We start from the raw sequence: 18,592 nt of genomic DNA, 5'->3' as shown, positions 1-18,592 counted from the left end.
TGCTCAAAAAGATAATTCCGATGATATATGGTGCACAAGAATGGGACCACCAAGTCTTTTGGAACCACACTTGGAAGCTGGACACCCTAATAAGGGCAGGGACAATATCTTGGGACCTTGGAAATTGGGATGGAATATTCCCTTCTCATGGGCCCGCAAGATACCAAATGACCAAAATGCCCCTGCTTTTGCACAAGTTCACCAATTTAGCATATTCTGCACCCGCGAGCTCTTAAAAAATATGCTATATTTGGCTAACCCGTGACATTTCACTTTTTTTGGTCCAAATCCTATAAAAAGGGCACTATTCATCCTTCTCAACACACCAACTCCTACCTACCACTCCTTTTTCACTCTGCCACCCTTTAAAAAGTGTGCCAATATGTTGGAAAGAGAATTTTCAAGTCCCACTTTTGGTCCTTAAATATCCTAAGGTGAAGTTCCGTTGAAATACCCTAATGGTCCCTGCTACCTCGGTTTGTGTGTCAAAATCCAAAGAAAATCTCTAAAAATTCCCTTAGCCTTAGAAAGCTTTAGAAAACCTCCAAATGCCCTCCTACAGCCCCAGATCATCTAAAATTTTCCACATCGATTTATGTTCTAAAGTTTTAAAAAATACCCAAAAATTCCCAGAAGCTATTAAAAGTTATAAGAAGGTTAGATTCTCCACCCACCACTCTCGACCCGAAACAAGGGTCAAACACAGGTATAACCTCTCAACTCAATAGGCAAAATGTGGACTTTTAGTTCATATATGGTAGTGTACATAGTAATGTAACAATAATTTAGCCATGCATGTGATATAGGATTAATTAGGGGAGAATGATCATTCTTTAAACATCTAGTAGGAAGACCGGTTCAACTGGGTGGAGAGGGTGCCTAATACCTTCCCATCTCTGTAACCTACCCTTATCTCTGGACCAGACCAATTTTTGAGCCCTTTTATTATGGATTGGGCTCACCCATCAAGTCCTAGGCCCTAATCCTAGGTGGCGACTCTAAATATCATGTTTCCCAACCCCCAAATATTTTTCAATCATTAGCATTCCTCTTAGAAAACTATAAGGGAGAGAGCCTCTGCAAAATAGGCCCCTAACTTGTCCTTGACCAGGGATGCGGCAGTGAGGGGCATGCGGATGTGCTGAGAAAGAGGGCCTACGGATCCTAGAAACCATGACATCTACCCTTCCAGGTCCACCCCCCTATGTTTCCTTATGCTACGGCAACCCCTGTTGACCCTGTCTATGTGCAAGCCAGCCCTATTAGCTGCCATACAGGAATGGAATGGTGCTTCCATGCCATTCACCATACCAAGTCATCAACCAATTGAACAACAACATTGCCACCTCAATTGCTCATGCCACATCATCAACCACATTGTCATCATCAAGTGGGACCTAAATGACATTGAAATATTCACTTAGTCATTTCATCGAACACCTTGATCTTCTAAAGTGGTTGTACATAAATAATCATCAATCTCTACTCTGAAGTCAGCTCAAGGCGATTTCAATTGAGTTAGAAAGATGCTCAATGCTCTACAACCTTCCAGAAAAGCCCTTTTAACAAATCCACCACTGTTTCTGCACAATACGTCTCTTAAAATGACTATAGTTGTAGTTGCCTTATCTGACCTCATTTTCAACTTGTTCATAGTACAATCCCTTAATGTTCATTGTCCACTAGGTTTCCAATCACTACCACATCATCAACACTCACTTGTACTGACCAGAAACACGTGGAGTCACCCATTTCTTCTTTTATGTGCTGATACGAAAATCCATGTCTGCTTCATATGAACTTGGATTAGGTTGAGTTTCATTAGAAAGATGACTTGAAGCCCTACAACTTCCTAGTTTATGCCTCTTTCAATTTTTCTAGTTGGCCTACTCAATTAGGTTGTAAAGTGGACATAACAACATGAACCTATGAATGCAAAATGCAGTGTAAATGTATAATGTTCCCTATCTTTCACTTGTAATGCCACATGAGTCTGAAACATAGTTTTGTTCAGGAATGACAATAAATGAGGACAAATACGTATATCAATTAAATGAACTATATGGAAATAATACTATTTGTAAATTAGAAGAAGAAGAAGAAAATGAAAAGAGAGAGAAGAGAGATGGTTATAACCTTTGGGAGTCACAACCCTACAAAGGCATAAAATAAAATTCACCATCAATAAGACAAAAGACAGCAAAAAAGCAAGGGAGAGAGACAAGTTACTAGCGTTGATCCCGACAGAATCTATCTCCTTCCCCCTTATTCGACACTTCTAACTCTCCCCCTCAAGTTGAAGCATAGATGTTAATCATACCCAACTTGCCAACAATATAATCTTCTCTACCATTGCCAAGAGACTTTGTAAAAATATTTGCAAGTTGTTCTCCTGTGGGAACATGACCAGCAAAAATAACTCCTTATTATGGCTTTCCTGAACAGAGTGGCAATCTAACTCAATATATTTCGTTCTCTCATGAAAAATTGGATTTGGTGCAATATGAATAGCAACCTAGTTATTGCACTACGACTGCATAGCAAATGAATTCTCAAACCTAAACTTGGCCAACAATCATTTCAGCCATATCAACTCCGAGGTGACATGTGCCATGACTTGATACTCAAATTTTGCGCTAGACCTAGCGATAGTAATTTGCCTCTTACTCTTCCAAGATACCAAGTTCACCCCCAAGTACAATACTTAGTAGTTGATCGCCTATCAATAGGAGACCCAGCCTAGTCAGCATCATAAAATCCTTCGACATGTCCATGTCCATGATCAGAGTATAACAATCTACGGCCTGGAGCTTTCTTGAGATATCTCAGAATACAAATTATGGCAACCCAATGGGGTGTATGAGGAGAGGGCAGAAACTAACTCAAAACACTAGAAAAAAAGAAGAAGGCAATATCAGATCAAGTCATAATTAGATAATTCAACTTTCCAACCAATCTTCGGTACTTCTCAGGATCACCTAAAACGTCACCACTAGCAACTATAAGTTTTACAATAGTATCTATAGGAGTATCCAAAGGCTTGGACCTCAACATCCCAATTTTTGTAAGAAAATCAAGAATATACTTCCTTTAAGAAAGAGAAATACCTTTCCTTGACTGAGAAACCTTAATACCAAAAAAGAATTTTAACTTCCTAGATCCGTAGTTTGAAACTTCTGTGTAGGTGAACCTTCAAGCATTGTATCCCTCAACATCATCTTCCGAGATAACAATATTATTAACATAAGCAATAAGGAATATCCTTCCCATTCTAGATCTTATAGAAAATCGAGTGATCACTATCACATCTCCACAATCCAAACTCAAGAATCACATCAGTAAATATGTCAAACAATACCTGAGGAAACTACTTCAAACTGTACAAGGACTATTTGAGCTTGCACACCATCCTAGACTCCTAATGAGCAACAAACCCCGAGGTTGCTCCACATAAACTTATTCATGCAGATCACCAATAAAAAATGCATTCTTCACATCAAGTTGATATAATAACTAATGATAAAAAGTTGTAAGAGATATCAAAATACGAACCGATGCAAATTTAGCAACAAGAGAGAAAGTGTCCACATAGTCAAATCTATAAACCTGGGCATACCCTTTGGCAACCAACCTTGTCTTCAACTAAGCAAGAGAATCATCTAAGTTGACCATAACCACATACACTTATTGGCAACCAATAGCAGACTTACTATAAGGGGATAAGATCCCAAGTCTGATTCTCCTCCAAGGCCAATAATTATTCCTCCATAGCTGTCTTCCAGTTAGAACTAGGCAATATCTCTGCAAGACTGCAACAGACTTAGGAACATGATGACTAGAATAGTAGAAAGATAAGAATAAAAAGAATGCGATAAACTAGAATAGGATACAAAATAAAAAATTGGATGTTGGCTGCAAATTCGAAAAACTGGTGGAGCAATGGCAAGATCAAGATCAGAAATAGGGATACCTAACTTGAGATCTATAGACAAAGACCAAGGGAGGCATTGTAGAAGAATGAGTACTTGATGTTCTTGATGACAATGGGTATAAACTCGAACAATTGGTGGAGGAACTGATGGGGCTCTAATAGTTAGAACCTATGGAACTGAGTGATGAACAATATAAATAGAAAAATCAGTATCTAACTCAGACATAACAAATGACTCATCCAGATAAAAGGTAGACCCAAAGAAAGAAACATTAGCAATAAAAAAATATTTTTGCAATTCAGAAGAGTAACATTTATATCATTTTAGGGTATGAGAGTAACCCATAAAGATACATTAAGAGCTCAAAGATCCAACTTGGATACCCTGGATGATGATCACAAATAAAACAAATACAACAAAAAACATATGAAGGGAGAACAAACAAAGGATCATAAGAAAGTAACAAATAATGGAGAATACCACCACACAAAACGGAAGAAGGCATGTGATTAATTTGTTCTTCCTTTCAACAACACCATTTTGTTGAGGTGTGTTTAAATGGGAAAACTGATGAAGCATACCACGTTTAGCCATAAACTTAAAAAAGGGATCAAAAAAATATTATTTAGTATTATCACTACATAAGATTTTAATAGATATGCCAAATTGAGTCTAAATTTGAGCACCAAAATCACAAAAGATGGAAAACAACTAAAAACGATACTTCATTAAATAAACCTAAATAAATTTGAAATAGTCATCAACAAAAGTAACAAAATACTTAAAATATAAGTTAGATATAATAGGACAAAGACCCCACACATCATAATGAAACCAACCAAAAGGGTGTGAAGACCTTTTATTGATTCAAGGGAGATAGCTCACACGATGAATCTTCCCAAACTAATAAGACTCACTCTCTTAACTAGAAAAATGAACTAAAATGAGGATATGGATGACCCAGGCGGCAGTGAACTTAATGAGGAAACATAATACTTGAACAAGCAATTGAAGGAGAATCATATTTAAGAAGATACAACCCCCGGATGCACGACCTCTACCAATCATCTTCTTTGTCATAACATCTTGAAAAACACAAGAATTATGATAAAAGGTTATAAAATAATTGTAAGCATTTGTGAGCTTGACAAATTAAAGTTTGACAATAATGACAAAGAAGAATTGGGATGAGTTGTCCCAGTGCCATTAACATGAACCAGAGAACCATTAGCTATATGTCACCTCATTAAGTAAGCCACATCACCAACTATAACACTTTGTCCCAGTTATAATTAGCCACCTCATGTTCTTATGTCACCTCATCATTAAAATTGTTTCATATCATTTACATTTGTATATTGTCCTCTCACACTAACCATTGTCAGATCACCAATTATTCTACCTTGTCAATTGGCTGGCCACTTTAGTACTATCACTATACTTAACAATCCATTGAACTCTGTATTGTGTCTTGCACTACCAGTCACTTGTATTCATTGGCACTGCCACATCAGTTTACATCTCACCTGTGTCGACTGCAAGATTTTCACACAAACTAGAACATACCTGCATTGCCTATCATAGTTTGACAGTTGTAACACTACTATATCACCTGAGCCCCTTAAAAAGTTGCTAACAATAGCAACACCTTCATTTCCTTATAAACCCAATTGTTGTCCATATTAGGTCAACAAATAAAATGATTTGATTCAACCTGTAACTGCATTACATGCTGATTAGGGTTCGAAAATGCAAATAAAAAAAGAAGAGATTGTTTATGTAAAATGATATACAACCAGACTTCAAAACCACCTTTATTATAGCCAGAAGGGTAAAAAACCCTTAACCCCAAGAGGACCGACTCTTAGTTCCTAAGATGACACAACAATCACAATCCGAAATTGATAAAAACTTTAGGGAAAAAAAAGAAAAGGAATATGAAACAAATTTTTTTTTATCAAAATTAGTTCTAGAATAGCTTACAAGTGCCCTATCAATAAGAGCCCTAGATGACGGTCACCCAAGGTGGAAGACAAGTTTTTGTCCTCCCAGACCAAGTGGTCAAGTTTCTAGTTGGAATACATGTCAGACTTGGGCCTGTTGGATCAGGTTAGGTCTGGCCTTGGCTCAGGGTGGACCGATTCGACTTGTTCATGGTAAACCTAATTAAGTTGGTTCGGTCCAAGGATTGTTTTGTATTTATCAATAAAAATAAAAACCTTTTTCTTTAATGCTTTTGATTTTTTTTTTAATTAAAGCATGATAGCAATTGTGAACATTGTCACAAACAAAACTCTTTTATCATAAATAAGTTTAGCTTCTTCAAACTCTTTTAAGGAAAAAATCTTTTAATTAAAATCAAAATTAAATTACAATGAAGTCGTCTCCTCCAGGGAGATGACTTAAAAACAAAATACTCCCACCTATATGCATGCCATGAAATCCTATTGCCACCATGGACTTTCTCTCCCATAACTCTACCCTTATTGACGTGACTTGATGTTGCCATGGAATTGTCATGGTCGAATGATACTAAGACGGCTGTGATTGTTGGCGATCCCCTTCTCTTCTCTCTCTCTCTCTCTCTCTCTCTCTCTCTCTCTCTTAATGGTTACAATCAAACCAAAGAAAGGAAATTTTGAGATTTATGATTGAGGATTGTACTATGAAGAACATGATTGCAAATTGAAGGTATTCTTGGAAACCCTACATTATAGAAAGGGTTGCTCTGATACCCACACTATTGTTAGAAATGGTATCAAATAAAATTTTTTTTAGTCAATTCAATAAATCAAACTTCACTCAGAACAAGGTTTTCAAATCAACCATTACAAATAGGGTTTAGGCATACCTTTTTAGTGCCGCAAGCCAAGCATCTTCAACGATTCACAACATTCGAACACCAAACTTATTGAAGTAGGAATCAATCTCCACTCAATTCTTTGATAGAGATAATCGCAACGAAATCCTCCCTTAAATGATGGCAACCCCCAACACTTGCACACACACACACACACACACACACACACAAATCAATAAGCTATGTAACTTTTGTGCTCTTTGCTAATTTTTAGGATATTAACTAGCCTAACTAAATTCATTTCATTTTTTGAATTGCTAATACCAAGTGGTGTGATCCTATTAGGTTGTACACTAAGGCAATTTACATTGAGTCCTACCCAATCAACTAATTAAGTTAATTTCCCATTAGAACACTTTAGTATGATAATAGCTATACAACCCATGATGATAGAAACCATTACATGAAGGTTCCTCCACTTTATAATATCTCACGATGGACTTCAAGGTATGTGATTAAATTACTATCATCACCTAATCCATTGAAAAATTATCATAGAACATTATGACCACTGGTTGGAGAACAAAACAATGCGATAAAAGTATTTATAAATATATTTATTATCAATAAAAATTCTTTGCAAACATTTTATAGTTAAACCACTGAGCTTAGAATTCTATCCAATCAAATTTAGAAGTCTCTCTTAAGATATTTTCTCTATATGAGAAGTGGATTATTTATCTTGCATCATTTGCATTGACAGATAGTCATATGTAGGCATAAATCATATGTATACTAAAGTCATAGTGTTGGTTTACAACGATAAAGACCTCTCAAGTCTGGGGACCACACAACTAGCATGAAAACCTTGTTACGGAAATTAACTGACCTGAGGACTAGACAACTATCATGAAAACCTTGTTACATTAACTGACAGTATCCATACAAGGTTCTCTAATGACTGAGTTTGATACACACACAAATCCACATTTTTGTGTGAAATTTTCATTCCCAAAAGCACAAAATACAACAACCATGCAAATATAGAGTCCAATTCTAGCCTTAGTTGCCAACATTTTGAGGTCATATCTCTCGATGCATTATTACCCGGAAATGTAAATTAATTAAAATTAAACAATTTAGTTTTGATTGGGTAAACACAATGTCCAACATAGGGGTGTCAACGGTCCGGGTCGGTGCGGTTTCGGTCCGGTTCCACCGGTTTCGGTGTGAGTTTGGAAGTGACCGAAACCGACCCAATAAGGATTTATCGGTTTCGGTCCGGTGTCGGTTTCGGTGCGGTTTGGGTTCGGGTTGGTACCGGTTTGGATTTATTAGGTTCATTTCGGTTTGGATCGGTTTTTTAAACCGGTATGAAGCCATTAGGAAACAACCAAATGATGAATTGTTGAACTTCGATTTCTTAAATCGATTTGTAACCGGGTTGGTTTTGATTTTTGGTCTAGTTTGAATTCGATTTTCCATACAAATGTATACAAAACTATTCAAATTTTAAATTTTTTAATGAATTTTGGAGTGTTTCGGTTTCTTACCGGTTTGGTTTCGGTTTCGGTCCGGGTTTTGAGCCGGTTTCGGTTTGGTTTCGGGTTCATCCGGTTTTCGGTGCGGTTCGGTTTGGTTTTGGGGTTACAATACTTGAAACCGAACCGAACCAATAAGGCTTCGGTTCGGTTCGGTCCGGCCGGTTTTACCGGTTCGGTTTAGGAATTGACACCCCTAGTCCAACACATGAAACTTATTTGCTATTTTGTAAGATATTTATTAGCTTATCTTGAGTTTTCAATTTTTTATCATTGTGAAAAAGGATAGATCTATAATGTTGGTGGCAGATAGGATAATTAGAAAAACGAGGATGGAGAGATGTTGTGTCACTTGTTTTTATTTCATTTAATTTTTTTTAATGTTCATTAAAAAAGAAAAAAAAATTATGTGCAAAAAGCTTCCTTTGACCTTCAGAAAAGTCCTATAGGAAACAATGCGGCAAGCCACTAGAGCAAGGGGCAGTTGGGCAAAAAAATTTCAAGGATGGCTCCACAGTAATGATTGTTTGAGACTTAAGGCAAGCATGAACCCATGACGCTATTGAAGGACAAAATTAAGTGGAGAAAGCAATTTATGATGATGCTTGAATGATTCTGGTAATCAAAGAAATGAAGTGGAGATAGTGGGAAAGATATTTCAGTCAGAGAGTATTTTATTGCACTTTCTACCTTATATATAGCATTTGAAGATTTCTTTGATTTTTCTTTTTAAACTCTCTTGAAATTCATTTTTTTTTTCTAATTGCAATTTATTATACGATAGTCGAATAGTAGTTTTTTTTTTTGTTTCCAAGAAAAACTTCAAATTATCTTTCCTTTCATATCTCTCTCTTCTAATTTTGTTCCATGACTAAACGACCTAAGACTATTTTAGTATTTTTCTTGACGTGTTTCATGTTGAGTTGATTATGGAATTTCAAATCAAAGTTTTTTCTTCCACACTTTATTTCATGAGTTCCAAATATTACCTTAACCAACTTGGAAATTCTTCAAGCATATGGAATATCTTATTTCGGTCCTTGATTGAAGTCTTGAAGTGAAAGTCATTATTAGATGATTTTTATTAATAAAATTTTATAATCAAATATAATGAAGGTTATTATTATAAAATGGGAAAAGGTTGGGCACGCTGCTGGGCTGACTAGCTCTATGTTTGTCTCTCTCCCCACCTGGGAAATGGCTCATTGCCCAATATATCCAATTTACAACTATGGCTCCATTAGTTGCATGAGAATGCCTTTCTAATAAAGGTGTCAAAATGGAACTTGAGCCGACCTTTTACAGTCTATTAATTGGACCTTGGAGAAATAATATGATTTTGATTTCATAGGTTCTCTTTCTAGTTTCATTTTGATTTGCATCGAAAATCGGTGATTCTAAATCAAATAGGAACAAGTAAAATCGGATTGAATAATTCAATTTTCTATACTACTTTATGTTTAAGCAAATACTGGTTTTGTGTTTCTAAGGGATGAAGGCGTCTTTTTATGATGTTAGGATATATAATAAAAGAATCCGCAATTTATATTGGGATGGTAACCATTAGTCATTCTAAAATTGTTTGTTCATGCTCTCAATTACTTGTAAAAGGAATCAAATTAAAGGGTACGTAGGTGAAACCGGATTAAATGTAAAACGATTTCTAATTTTGATTGATTCCTATTTGGTTCGATTTTGATTTAAACCTTATTAAAATACAAATCAGATCAAATAATCACTACCCTACCGATTGACACCCTTTAATTTTGTGTAAAATAATCTCTCTGTAGATCTTTTCACCAAAAAGAAGTATGAACAACTTCACCTTTTGGCCGAAAAAAAACAAAGGTACTATTTAATCTAAGTTATTTTATTCGCATATGATTATATTAATGTTTTGTAAATTTTTAGTTGTTGTTCCTTCTCTATCCCTTCCATTTACGGTTTGAACATTGGTCCCTACTTCAATACTTTACTCCCATTGTATCTTTCTCATCTACGAGAATCAATTCGGATTGGAGCCCACCAGATTGTGGTAATTCTGGCAGCCATTACTGTTACAGCTGAAGAAGCAACATAGCGATTGGAACTTGGAAGTGTGAAGTAGGAACTGGGAAGGGAAGATCTTCCTCAACAGTCAACATCAACATACCCAACTTAGTAAAATTTCTATATATCCTCTGATTGTAAGATCTTTCGATTTCTGCACCTCTTTTTTTTTTTTCACTACACATTGGTCTGTGGCATGGGTCTTGTGGCCTTCCCATTTCCGCACTCAACTCATTAACTTTTGAAGGAACTCTACTCTCTGTCTAGTCTCTACTGTAATACTGTTACGGCTTAAAAGGGTTGGTGAGTTTTTGGAAAAAGGTTTTCAGAGGGTTCTTTCAATTTCTCATTAATTAAGGGCTTCATTGCGCCAACGTACTCTACCTATGTTTCTGCACAATTAAACCAACATTGAACGGTTTTATCTTTCTGGGTCTCTCTCTTCAAGCTTCAGAACACAAGATCAGGATCTGGGCTCTTTGGAAATCGTTTTCTGCAATCCAAAAAGTGTTTTGGGTTGCATTTTGGAAAACCCAGTTATTATTATTGAAGAAATCCGAGGTAGAAGACTGCAAATTCTGGGTCAAAAAGGGTTTTCCTCTTTCCGAGCTTCTTTGAGTTTGTGCTGAAGAAATATATGATTTGCTGTTAATTCAGCCGTGCTTGCTGGGTTGTGGGGAATGTGCTTAATCTCCTTGGCTTTGTCTCAACGATAATACTTGATTTTTTCTATCTGGTCCTTGTGAGTGAGAGGGTATGGAGCTCAAGGAGAAGGTAGTGAGGTAATTTGAATTCTGCTTTTTCTTTTTTCTGTGATTCTTCTCTTGTTAGTGTTCTTTTTGGGATTTCATAGTAATTGGTGTAATGGGTTGGTTTTTACTAGGTTTTTTCCTGATGAAAAACAACACTCTGATCTTCTGTGGGAGAGAACTAATCCCCAGCACCCTCAAACTCCCTCGCCCCTGCACAAGGTTTCATCTCCTCTGATGAACTCTGATGGCCCATATTCTGATGCCCATGACCCTGTTTATAGCAGAGGTGGAGGTGGTGTCAGAAGTAAAATTACTGGGAGTGTCAAACTTGGGAGGTCTAAAGTCTTTCCAGAGGACCATGAGCCATGGAGGATGAAGTTACTTGACCCTGGCAGTAAACTTGTCTTACGATGGAACAGGTTTTTCCTATACTCATCCTTGATAGCTCTGATTTTAGACCCATTGTTTTTCTACCTTCCTGCTTTAGGGGGGGTCCCGGGGGATGTGAGCACCACATGCTTGGAGATGGATTTGAATCTGGGGATTGTCGTGACATGTTTCCGAACAGTTGCCGATTTATTTTATCTGTTGCACGTCCTCATAAAGTTCCGGACTGCTTATGTGGCACCTATCTCCCGGGTGTTTGGGAGGGGTGAGCTTGTAATGGATTCTAAGAAGATTGCGAGGAGATATTTAAGAGCAGATTTCTTCATTGATCTGGCGGCTACACTTCCTCTCCCACAGGTTTGTTTTGCTTCTTTTGACAAAGTTCCATAGATGGTTATTTATGTCCTGCAAGAACACAAATTGTCAATGGATGCCATTGAAATTGTAATAGCTAAGTCTTAGCCCATCATGAACTTGTATGTTGTGATTTTGCCTCAGAGAGTTGATCTGAATTTTTGTTCATTTCTCCGTTGACTGAATTCTGAAGTTGGGGCTGGAACCATGTGGAAAGCTTGCATTTTGAAGGTCGGTCTGTTAAGACCCAGACCTTCTATTCTGTGATTAGCAATTAGTAACTAATGCTAACTTTTGCTCATTGAAATTATAAAGGATGTGTGAAAATTGTTTTCTCAGGGAAGATGATAGAAAAGAGCCAGGTTGTGGTCCAAGCTGATATTTATTTATTTATTGATTTTCAATATCAAAGTTATACCCGAACAATAGTTATCTGTTGGTGTTAATACCTATACTTTGCTCAGAATCAGCTAGATAGAGGAAATCTAAACATGAACAGAAATAACTATGATGATCCTGTGGGGCCAGTACTAGGAGTTCACTAGTTTGTGTGCCAAGTGAAGCTTCAAAGAGATGGTAAGGTGTTCTTCAGAATATTACTGGTGCAAAATCAGTCCATAAAGAGTAAGAGAATTGTACAAGTGTCAAAATATAAACCTAATATACAACTATATATATCAGGTTGATGGAGTATATCAAAGACAAAGTATATCTTTACGATTAGTAGATTGAAGACGGAGTGTGTAACTTTAGTCAAACTATGATGGATAATGATATGGTGAAAATTGAGGTGAGAGAGATACCAAAAAGTGGTTATTTTAGATATCTGGGGTCAATCATAAATAAAGAAGGTGACATTGAGGATCGTGTTTCATAGAGAATTGAAGTGGAATGGATGAAGAGGAGAGGTGGGACCGGAGTACTATGTGACCGAAGTATTTCTTTTAAAGCTTAAAGGAAAATTCTTTTAGAAATGTTGTACGACCGGCTATGATTTATGGGGCTGAATGTTGGGTAGTTAAGAAGTGTCATGTAGAGAAGCTATGTGTAGCAGAAATGAGTATATTAAAATGGATGTGCGACAAAACTATGAAGGATGAAGTAAGGAATGAATGTATTAGAGTTGATTTGGGAGTTGCCTCGATCAATGACAAGCTCTGAGAAAGTCTTTTGAGGTGTTATGATCATGTTCAATGGAGCCTTGTGGATGCCGAAGTAAGGAGGAGTGATCTGATTTCGATTGGAGGAGCTAAAAGAGCTAGGGGCAGGCCTAAAATGACCATAGGGGTAGTACTGAGGAATGACATGCATATTCTAGGTCTTGTCCCAAGTATGACTTCAAATAGAGTGGATTGGACGACAAGGATCCATGTAGCCAACCCCATTTAGTTGAGATTTCTTTGACTTGTTGGTTCTGTGCTTCTTTCCTTTTACTTTTATTTCTCCTTTTTGTTTTTGCATAGATCCATGTAGTTGACCCCATTAAGTTGAGATAAGGCTGAGTTTGTTGTTGTTGTTGTTGTTGTATATCTAAATACATTTACTGGACATAATTCATAGCATGATTAATAGCTGTTCCTAGAGAACTATAATTGGACCAGTGTCTAGCATTGTGGTTCAAATAGCTTCATTAAACAAAACTATGGGTAAAATGAAAATAATTAGAAGGCAAAAGAATGCTCCCTGGTTGTGTGGCCCCTGTGCTCAGATGCATAGGGCAGCAAAATGATGCCCCCACTTCTGTGAGACCCGAAAAACCTACCCCTTGTTGATGCCTATGTGCACCCCCTCACTGGCCCCCACACTGGTGCAAGGACATATTTTGATCGCAATTCGAAACAGCTTATGTAGACTACCTTCATTTTTGTTAGTTGCTGAGGAGCTGTGGCATTATGCGAAGAACATGACTATATTGTGCTTCCTGCACTAAGTTTGAGGAGAATTTGTTTGGCAATGGACCAATATTTTTCATGCCACACACAAGGTGTGGTGGAACAGCTCAAGTTGGAATGAAAACAGAGGTTCTGCGGCATAACACATGAGTTGTGCTTTGTATAATGCACACAAGTTAGGTGGAACAGTTCGCTCAATCGTTGGAATGTAACAAAAGAGATTCTGCCGCATGGTACATGAGTTGTGCTTTGTATAATGCACACAAATTTTAAAAATATAATTACGAATGTGGGTGTAAAAAGATGATGGATAAAAGAGTCATTTAATTGTTAATAAATTTGGCTCTTAAGAATATCAAAATGTGATCGCTAAAAAAAAAAAAAAAAAAGTCTAAAAAACCATGTTGATGTGAACCTCATCTTGTTTTCAATTTTATATTATGATAAGTAAACAGCATTGGTAATCTTAATGTATAACCCTATAAACAAAGTTTATTAGTGTAAGTATTTATTTCTTCTTTGAAACAAAATAATTCCTTCTTTCTTTTGTTTATCTTTTGAATTTAAAATTCTAAGCTTTGTTATTTTTTATTTTGAAATTATGGTCAAAATTGTTTCTTCAGCCCTACACTGTTTTTTGGCTAAAAATATGTGAGGGAAAATTCAAAAGATGGTAGGTTATAATGCTATATGGTTGAAGTAGGCTGTGAAATTTACACGTAGACAATCCTAGGGATGCTCTTTCTATTCAATAGTCAATTCAGCCAAATCAGCCCTCCACATTACTCAAACTATTGAACCATGAAAATAAGTTTACTTACGTAGGGCTGTGTAAATATTTATTTATTTATTTATTTATTTTTTGTCTTTTTTTGTCTTTTAACATTTTCTTATTCTTTTATTATTGAAATATCTCTCTAAGTTTATTTGGGTAAAATTCTTTTCACTATTCATGCATGTTCCAACTTGTGCCATGCCAAGCACATCTTCCTTGCACGCTGTTGCATGCTAGAATGCTGATAATATTCTTGGAGCATCGAAGGTTCAAGGTATCGGGTTTCGAACCTTGGGGAGACCGAAATTTCAGTTGAAACCTGGGAAATTTCGAGGAAACCAGGGAATTTTTTCCGGTTTGGTGGAAACTTAAGTTTCGACCCCCAAACAGTGTTTTTTTCCCCTGATTTTTTGTGTACATCCTATTTTAGACATTTATAACACATTCGCATCATTAGTTTCATAAAAATAAAAAAAAATAAAAAAATAAAAAAATAAAAAAATAATAAATAATAAATAATAAAAAAATAATAAAAAATAATAAAAAAATAAAAAAAATAAAAAAGTCATACTTGTGTGGTGAACCAAAGGTTTGGTAATCATTACGCTGAGTTGTTGACTGAAATATGTTATAGGTAAATGCATTTTCAAAAACAGAAAAAAAAAGTATTAACATGCAAAAAAAAATTCAGCCACCGTGAATGCATAGATCGGGTCCTCCTAAGTAACATATAAAAAATTTACATAATTCTACTCTATTTACAAGTATATTCTATAAAAAAAAAAATTGATTTTTGGGGAAGTTGGGACTTACCTTTTTGGTCCAAGTTGTCTTTCTTATGTAGATGAAGCAAGAACCACCCTTATATTCAACTTTGTTAGGCAAAAAATGAAAATCTCCACTATTTCCCCAAGCTTCCCACTCGTAGGAGAAAAAACTAAAAAGAGGGTTGAATTCTGCTAAAGAAATCTTGGGTTTCTTTTCAAATTAACTTATATAGGACCTGGTTCAAGTCGAACCAGTTGGTTTGTTTGAGATTTCCCATGTTTTGACCGAGTTCTTGAACCATGGGAGCATCACAATCTTACAATTATTCCAGTTAAAGCAAAACTCTGTCGATATCCAAACAACCCTGATTTATGTACTTTTTGTTTTGCATTATTGATGAAAGTTACTTGCTTTTCCTATCCAAGAAAGAGGGAGGGAGGGTGGGTGGGGGAGAAAAGTAAAACATCATTCTTGTTTACTTGATCCTGAATATGTTCAACTAAAATGGGCTTTTTTGGGGTTGCTTCACTCTCAGTTTTTCTTTTTTCCTTTTATTCCCTCTCCCAGTGACATTGGCTGAGCCTAGGTGGTTCCTTTGAGATAATGTTATGGCTAAACAAGATCATGGTCTACCATCTGATAGGCCAAAAGATGTTCCCGTCAGTCTCTTCTCTAGGTGTGGCTGGTGGAAAACTGGTCAACCATCTTAGTTTGACTGTGTTTTTACAAGAACTGTATGATGCTTTGCTTCAGAAGTTCTTGAGCTGTCTTGGGTGTCCTGAAGTTATTTTTATGATCTGACTTGAATGTTGAATACAATAAAGCTGCTGGTATGGATGTCCCAGATCATTCTTTTGGGGGAAAAAAAAAAAGAATTTGTGAAATATTAGATGCCAAATGATTTTAATGTAAAATGATCATGTGGTGCAATGGTTTAAGTGCCTATTTAGGTTCAGTTATGGCACATTTGCCACTGTGATTTGTAAATTTCAGGGTCATAGGAAAGGATTATCAGGGCCTGCAGGCAATGATTCTACTGTTGGTCCAACTGTCAATCCAACAGTCCTTAATAGAAATGTCTGACATAGAGTTGGTAGCCTCAGTTCAAAGGAGTGTGTTCTTTGGAAGATGATGTCTTTTGCTGTCACTTGGTGCTTAAACTTTGGTTTCAATTGACATAGCGATAGATTGAGTGATGTCTCTCTCTCTCTCACTCTCTCTTTGAGGGAGTAATCTCCCAAAGAATTTAGGTTTTTTTTTTTACAGCAATAACAATTATCATCTTTAGCTACTAAAGCAAATGGAAATTAATAATGTTCTACCATTTCTCAGAAAAAGAAAATTTGTGTACCATTTACAGAGTAGGGAAGTTTATTTTCTCTTTGATCTCAAAAAATTGATTGGATATTCCTCTTCCATAAACTGAAAATTAAGTTAGTTTTTGATTTTCTAGTTTATAATTCTTTTGATCTAAGAAAATGATTGTTGCTGAAACATGTCTATCTATAGTTTTTAAGGTGGTAAGGCGATGGAGGCGTTTGAGGGTCTTTCGGAGGGCCTTAGCGATAAGGCGGGCATAAAGCATCGCCTTATCGACTAAAGCGTTCCTGTGTAATTTTTTTATAAAACCAATCTATTTGGCTCAAATCCTAGTTGAATCCTATTACTCATATATTAAATAAATATTAAAGGTTCATATTCATACCAATGTAAGATATTCATCAAGAAAACAAATCAATAAAGTGAATAAACTAAGTTCATCTTCATCAATCATCAATCATCAATCATCAATCATCGTAACATATTAACATATAATATAAATACATAATTATGAAACAAAATTATAAATATAAAGAAAAGAAGACATAAAAAATACAAGTATTTATTATACTTACCTCTATGATGCCAAAATGAGTGCCTAGGCCCTAAGGTCATCCACTATATTTCTACTCCTGTCAAAGAAGAATGAAGCTCACCGTTGCCGGGGCAAAATGATAGTCTGGATCAGTGGTTCTTCCTTGTTCTTTGATTCCTTCTCAAAGCCCTTTCTTAAAACCCTTAACAAAATCCAAACCCTGTTTGTGAATCATGTTTTTGTTTTGTTTGTTTTGGTTATTTTTGGTGGAGTAAAAGCTGATCCCATACATCTCAAGTGTTAACAAAACCATACACCTATCAATAAAAAATCTATATTTGGAATCTTCATAAAGTAATTTTAAAATGTATTTAAAAAAAAAAAACCCATAAGGCACCACTTCACGTAAGGCGGAGCACTGCCTTACCATCTTTAGACCGCATCAACGCCAAGGCGCTGCTAAGGCGTCGCCTTACCAGCGCCTTAAAAACTATGTGTCTATCCCTTTTTTCAAATTTTTTGTAACAAGAGTGCATGTTGTGTCTAGGGCTACTGGGCTAGTAGATGGCCTGGGCTCCCAGATAGCCATGGGATGCCTTATCTGTCTTACACTCAGAAGGTTGGGGCTGGCCTTTCTAAAAATGTCATGATGAGGGATTTTCAACTATCTGATTGGAACATTGTTTCTAAGCTATAAAACTATTATTTTCATTTTTTTTTTTTTTGGGTAGAGGGGCGGGGGGATGCAAAAGTTTCTCTTGTTGACCACCTAGATATGCTTTCTTTTTCATTTTTTAACTGTCCAAATAAAGTCTGTGTGCTAAATAATTGCAATAATATATGCTCATGCCGATTTTGAGCCCAGTCATCTCCCAGGTTGGACGTGGTCACTAATGGGTTGTGATCCTCTTATCATGTTATACGGTGAGTTGTGCTTCCCAGACCCTTCGAAAGGGTCCTGTACCACAGGTTCAAATATATTTTCTTAGTTCTAATAAGTATGACACTGAAAGCCTCTACTCTTCTTTCTGTCAGTATCTATTTGATCCTCAAACTTAGTTATGAGAGTAGAGCAAAAAGTTAACTGCAAACTTTTTATTTTTTGTGCAGGTTGTTATATGGTTTATAATTCCAGCAATTAGAAGCTCCCACACTGATCACACCAACAATGCCCTTGCACTCATTGTACTGCTCCAATATATTCCAAGATTTTATCAGATTTTTCCTCTTCATTCAGAAATTATTAGGGCTAATGGAGTTATCACAAAGACTGCCTGGGCTGGGGCGGCATATAATCTACTGCTATACATGATAGCTAGTCATGTATGTAATATGTAATTTCTGTTTTTTTTTTTTAATTTAGTTTTTTTTTCCCCCCCTTCCATCAGCCGACCCTATTTATTTGGGAAAAGGCTTGTTGTTGTTGTTTGTTCTTACATGCAACAGTTTCACTATATATATTATTATTATTATTATTTTTTTTTTTT

At 36.1% G+C, this 18,592-nt stretch overlaps 1 protein-coding gene across 2 annotated transcripts in view; it reads left to right on the top strand.

Moving 5' to 3' along the window:
• The first annotated feature begins 10,227 nt into the window (after nt 1-10,227).
• LOC122066967 (cyclic nucleotide-gated ion channel 17-like) overlaps nt 10,228-18,592 on the top strand; it is a 20,344-nt gene continuing 11,979 nt past the window's right edge. Inside the window, exons 1-3 of one of the 2 annotated variants that reach the window (XM_042630817.1) lie at nt 10,228-11,096; nt 11,206-11,818; nt 18,216-18,428. In XM_042630817.1, the coding sequence (XP_042486751.1) occupies nt 11,309-11,818; nt 18,216-18,428 (723 nt within the window). In that variant the 5' untranslated portion in view covers nt 10,228-11,096; nt 11,206-11,308. Of the gene's footprint in view, nt 11,105-11,205; nt 11,819-18,215; nt 18,429-18,592 lie in introns of both variants that reach the window. The other variant, XM_042630813.1, reaches the window with a different exon arrangement.

Source organism: Macadamia integrifolia, chromosome 2 (genome assembly GCF_013358625.1).
Source record: "Macadamia integrifolia cultivar HAES 741 chromosome 2, SCU_Mint_v3, whole genome shotgun sequence".
Taxonomy (NCBI): Eukaryota; Viridiplantae; Streptophyta; class Magnoliopsida; order Proteales; family Proteaceae; genus Macadamia; species Macadamia integrifolia.
Note: the sequence above shows the minus strand (reverse complement) of the source record. Positions and strands in the feature narration are given on the sequence as shown.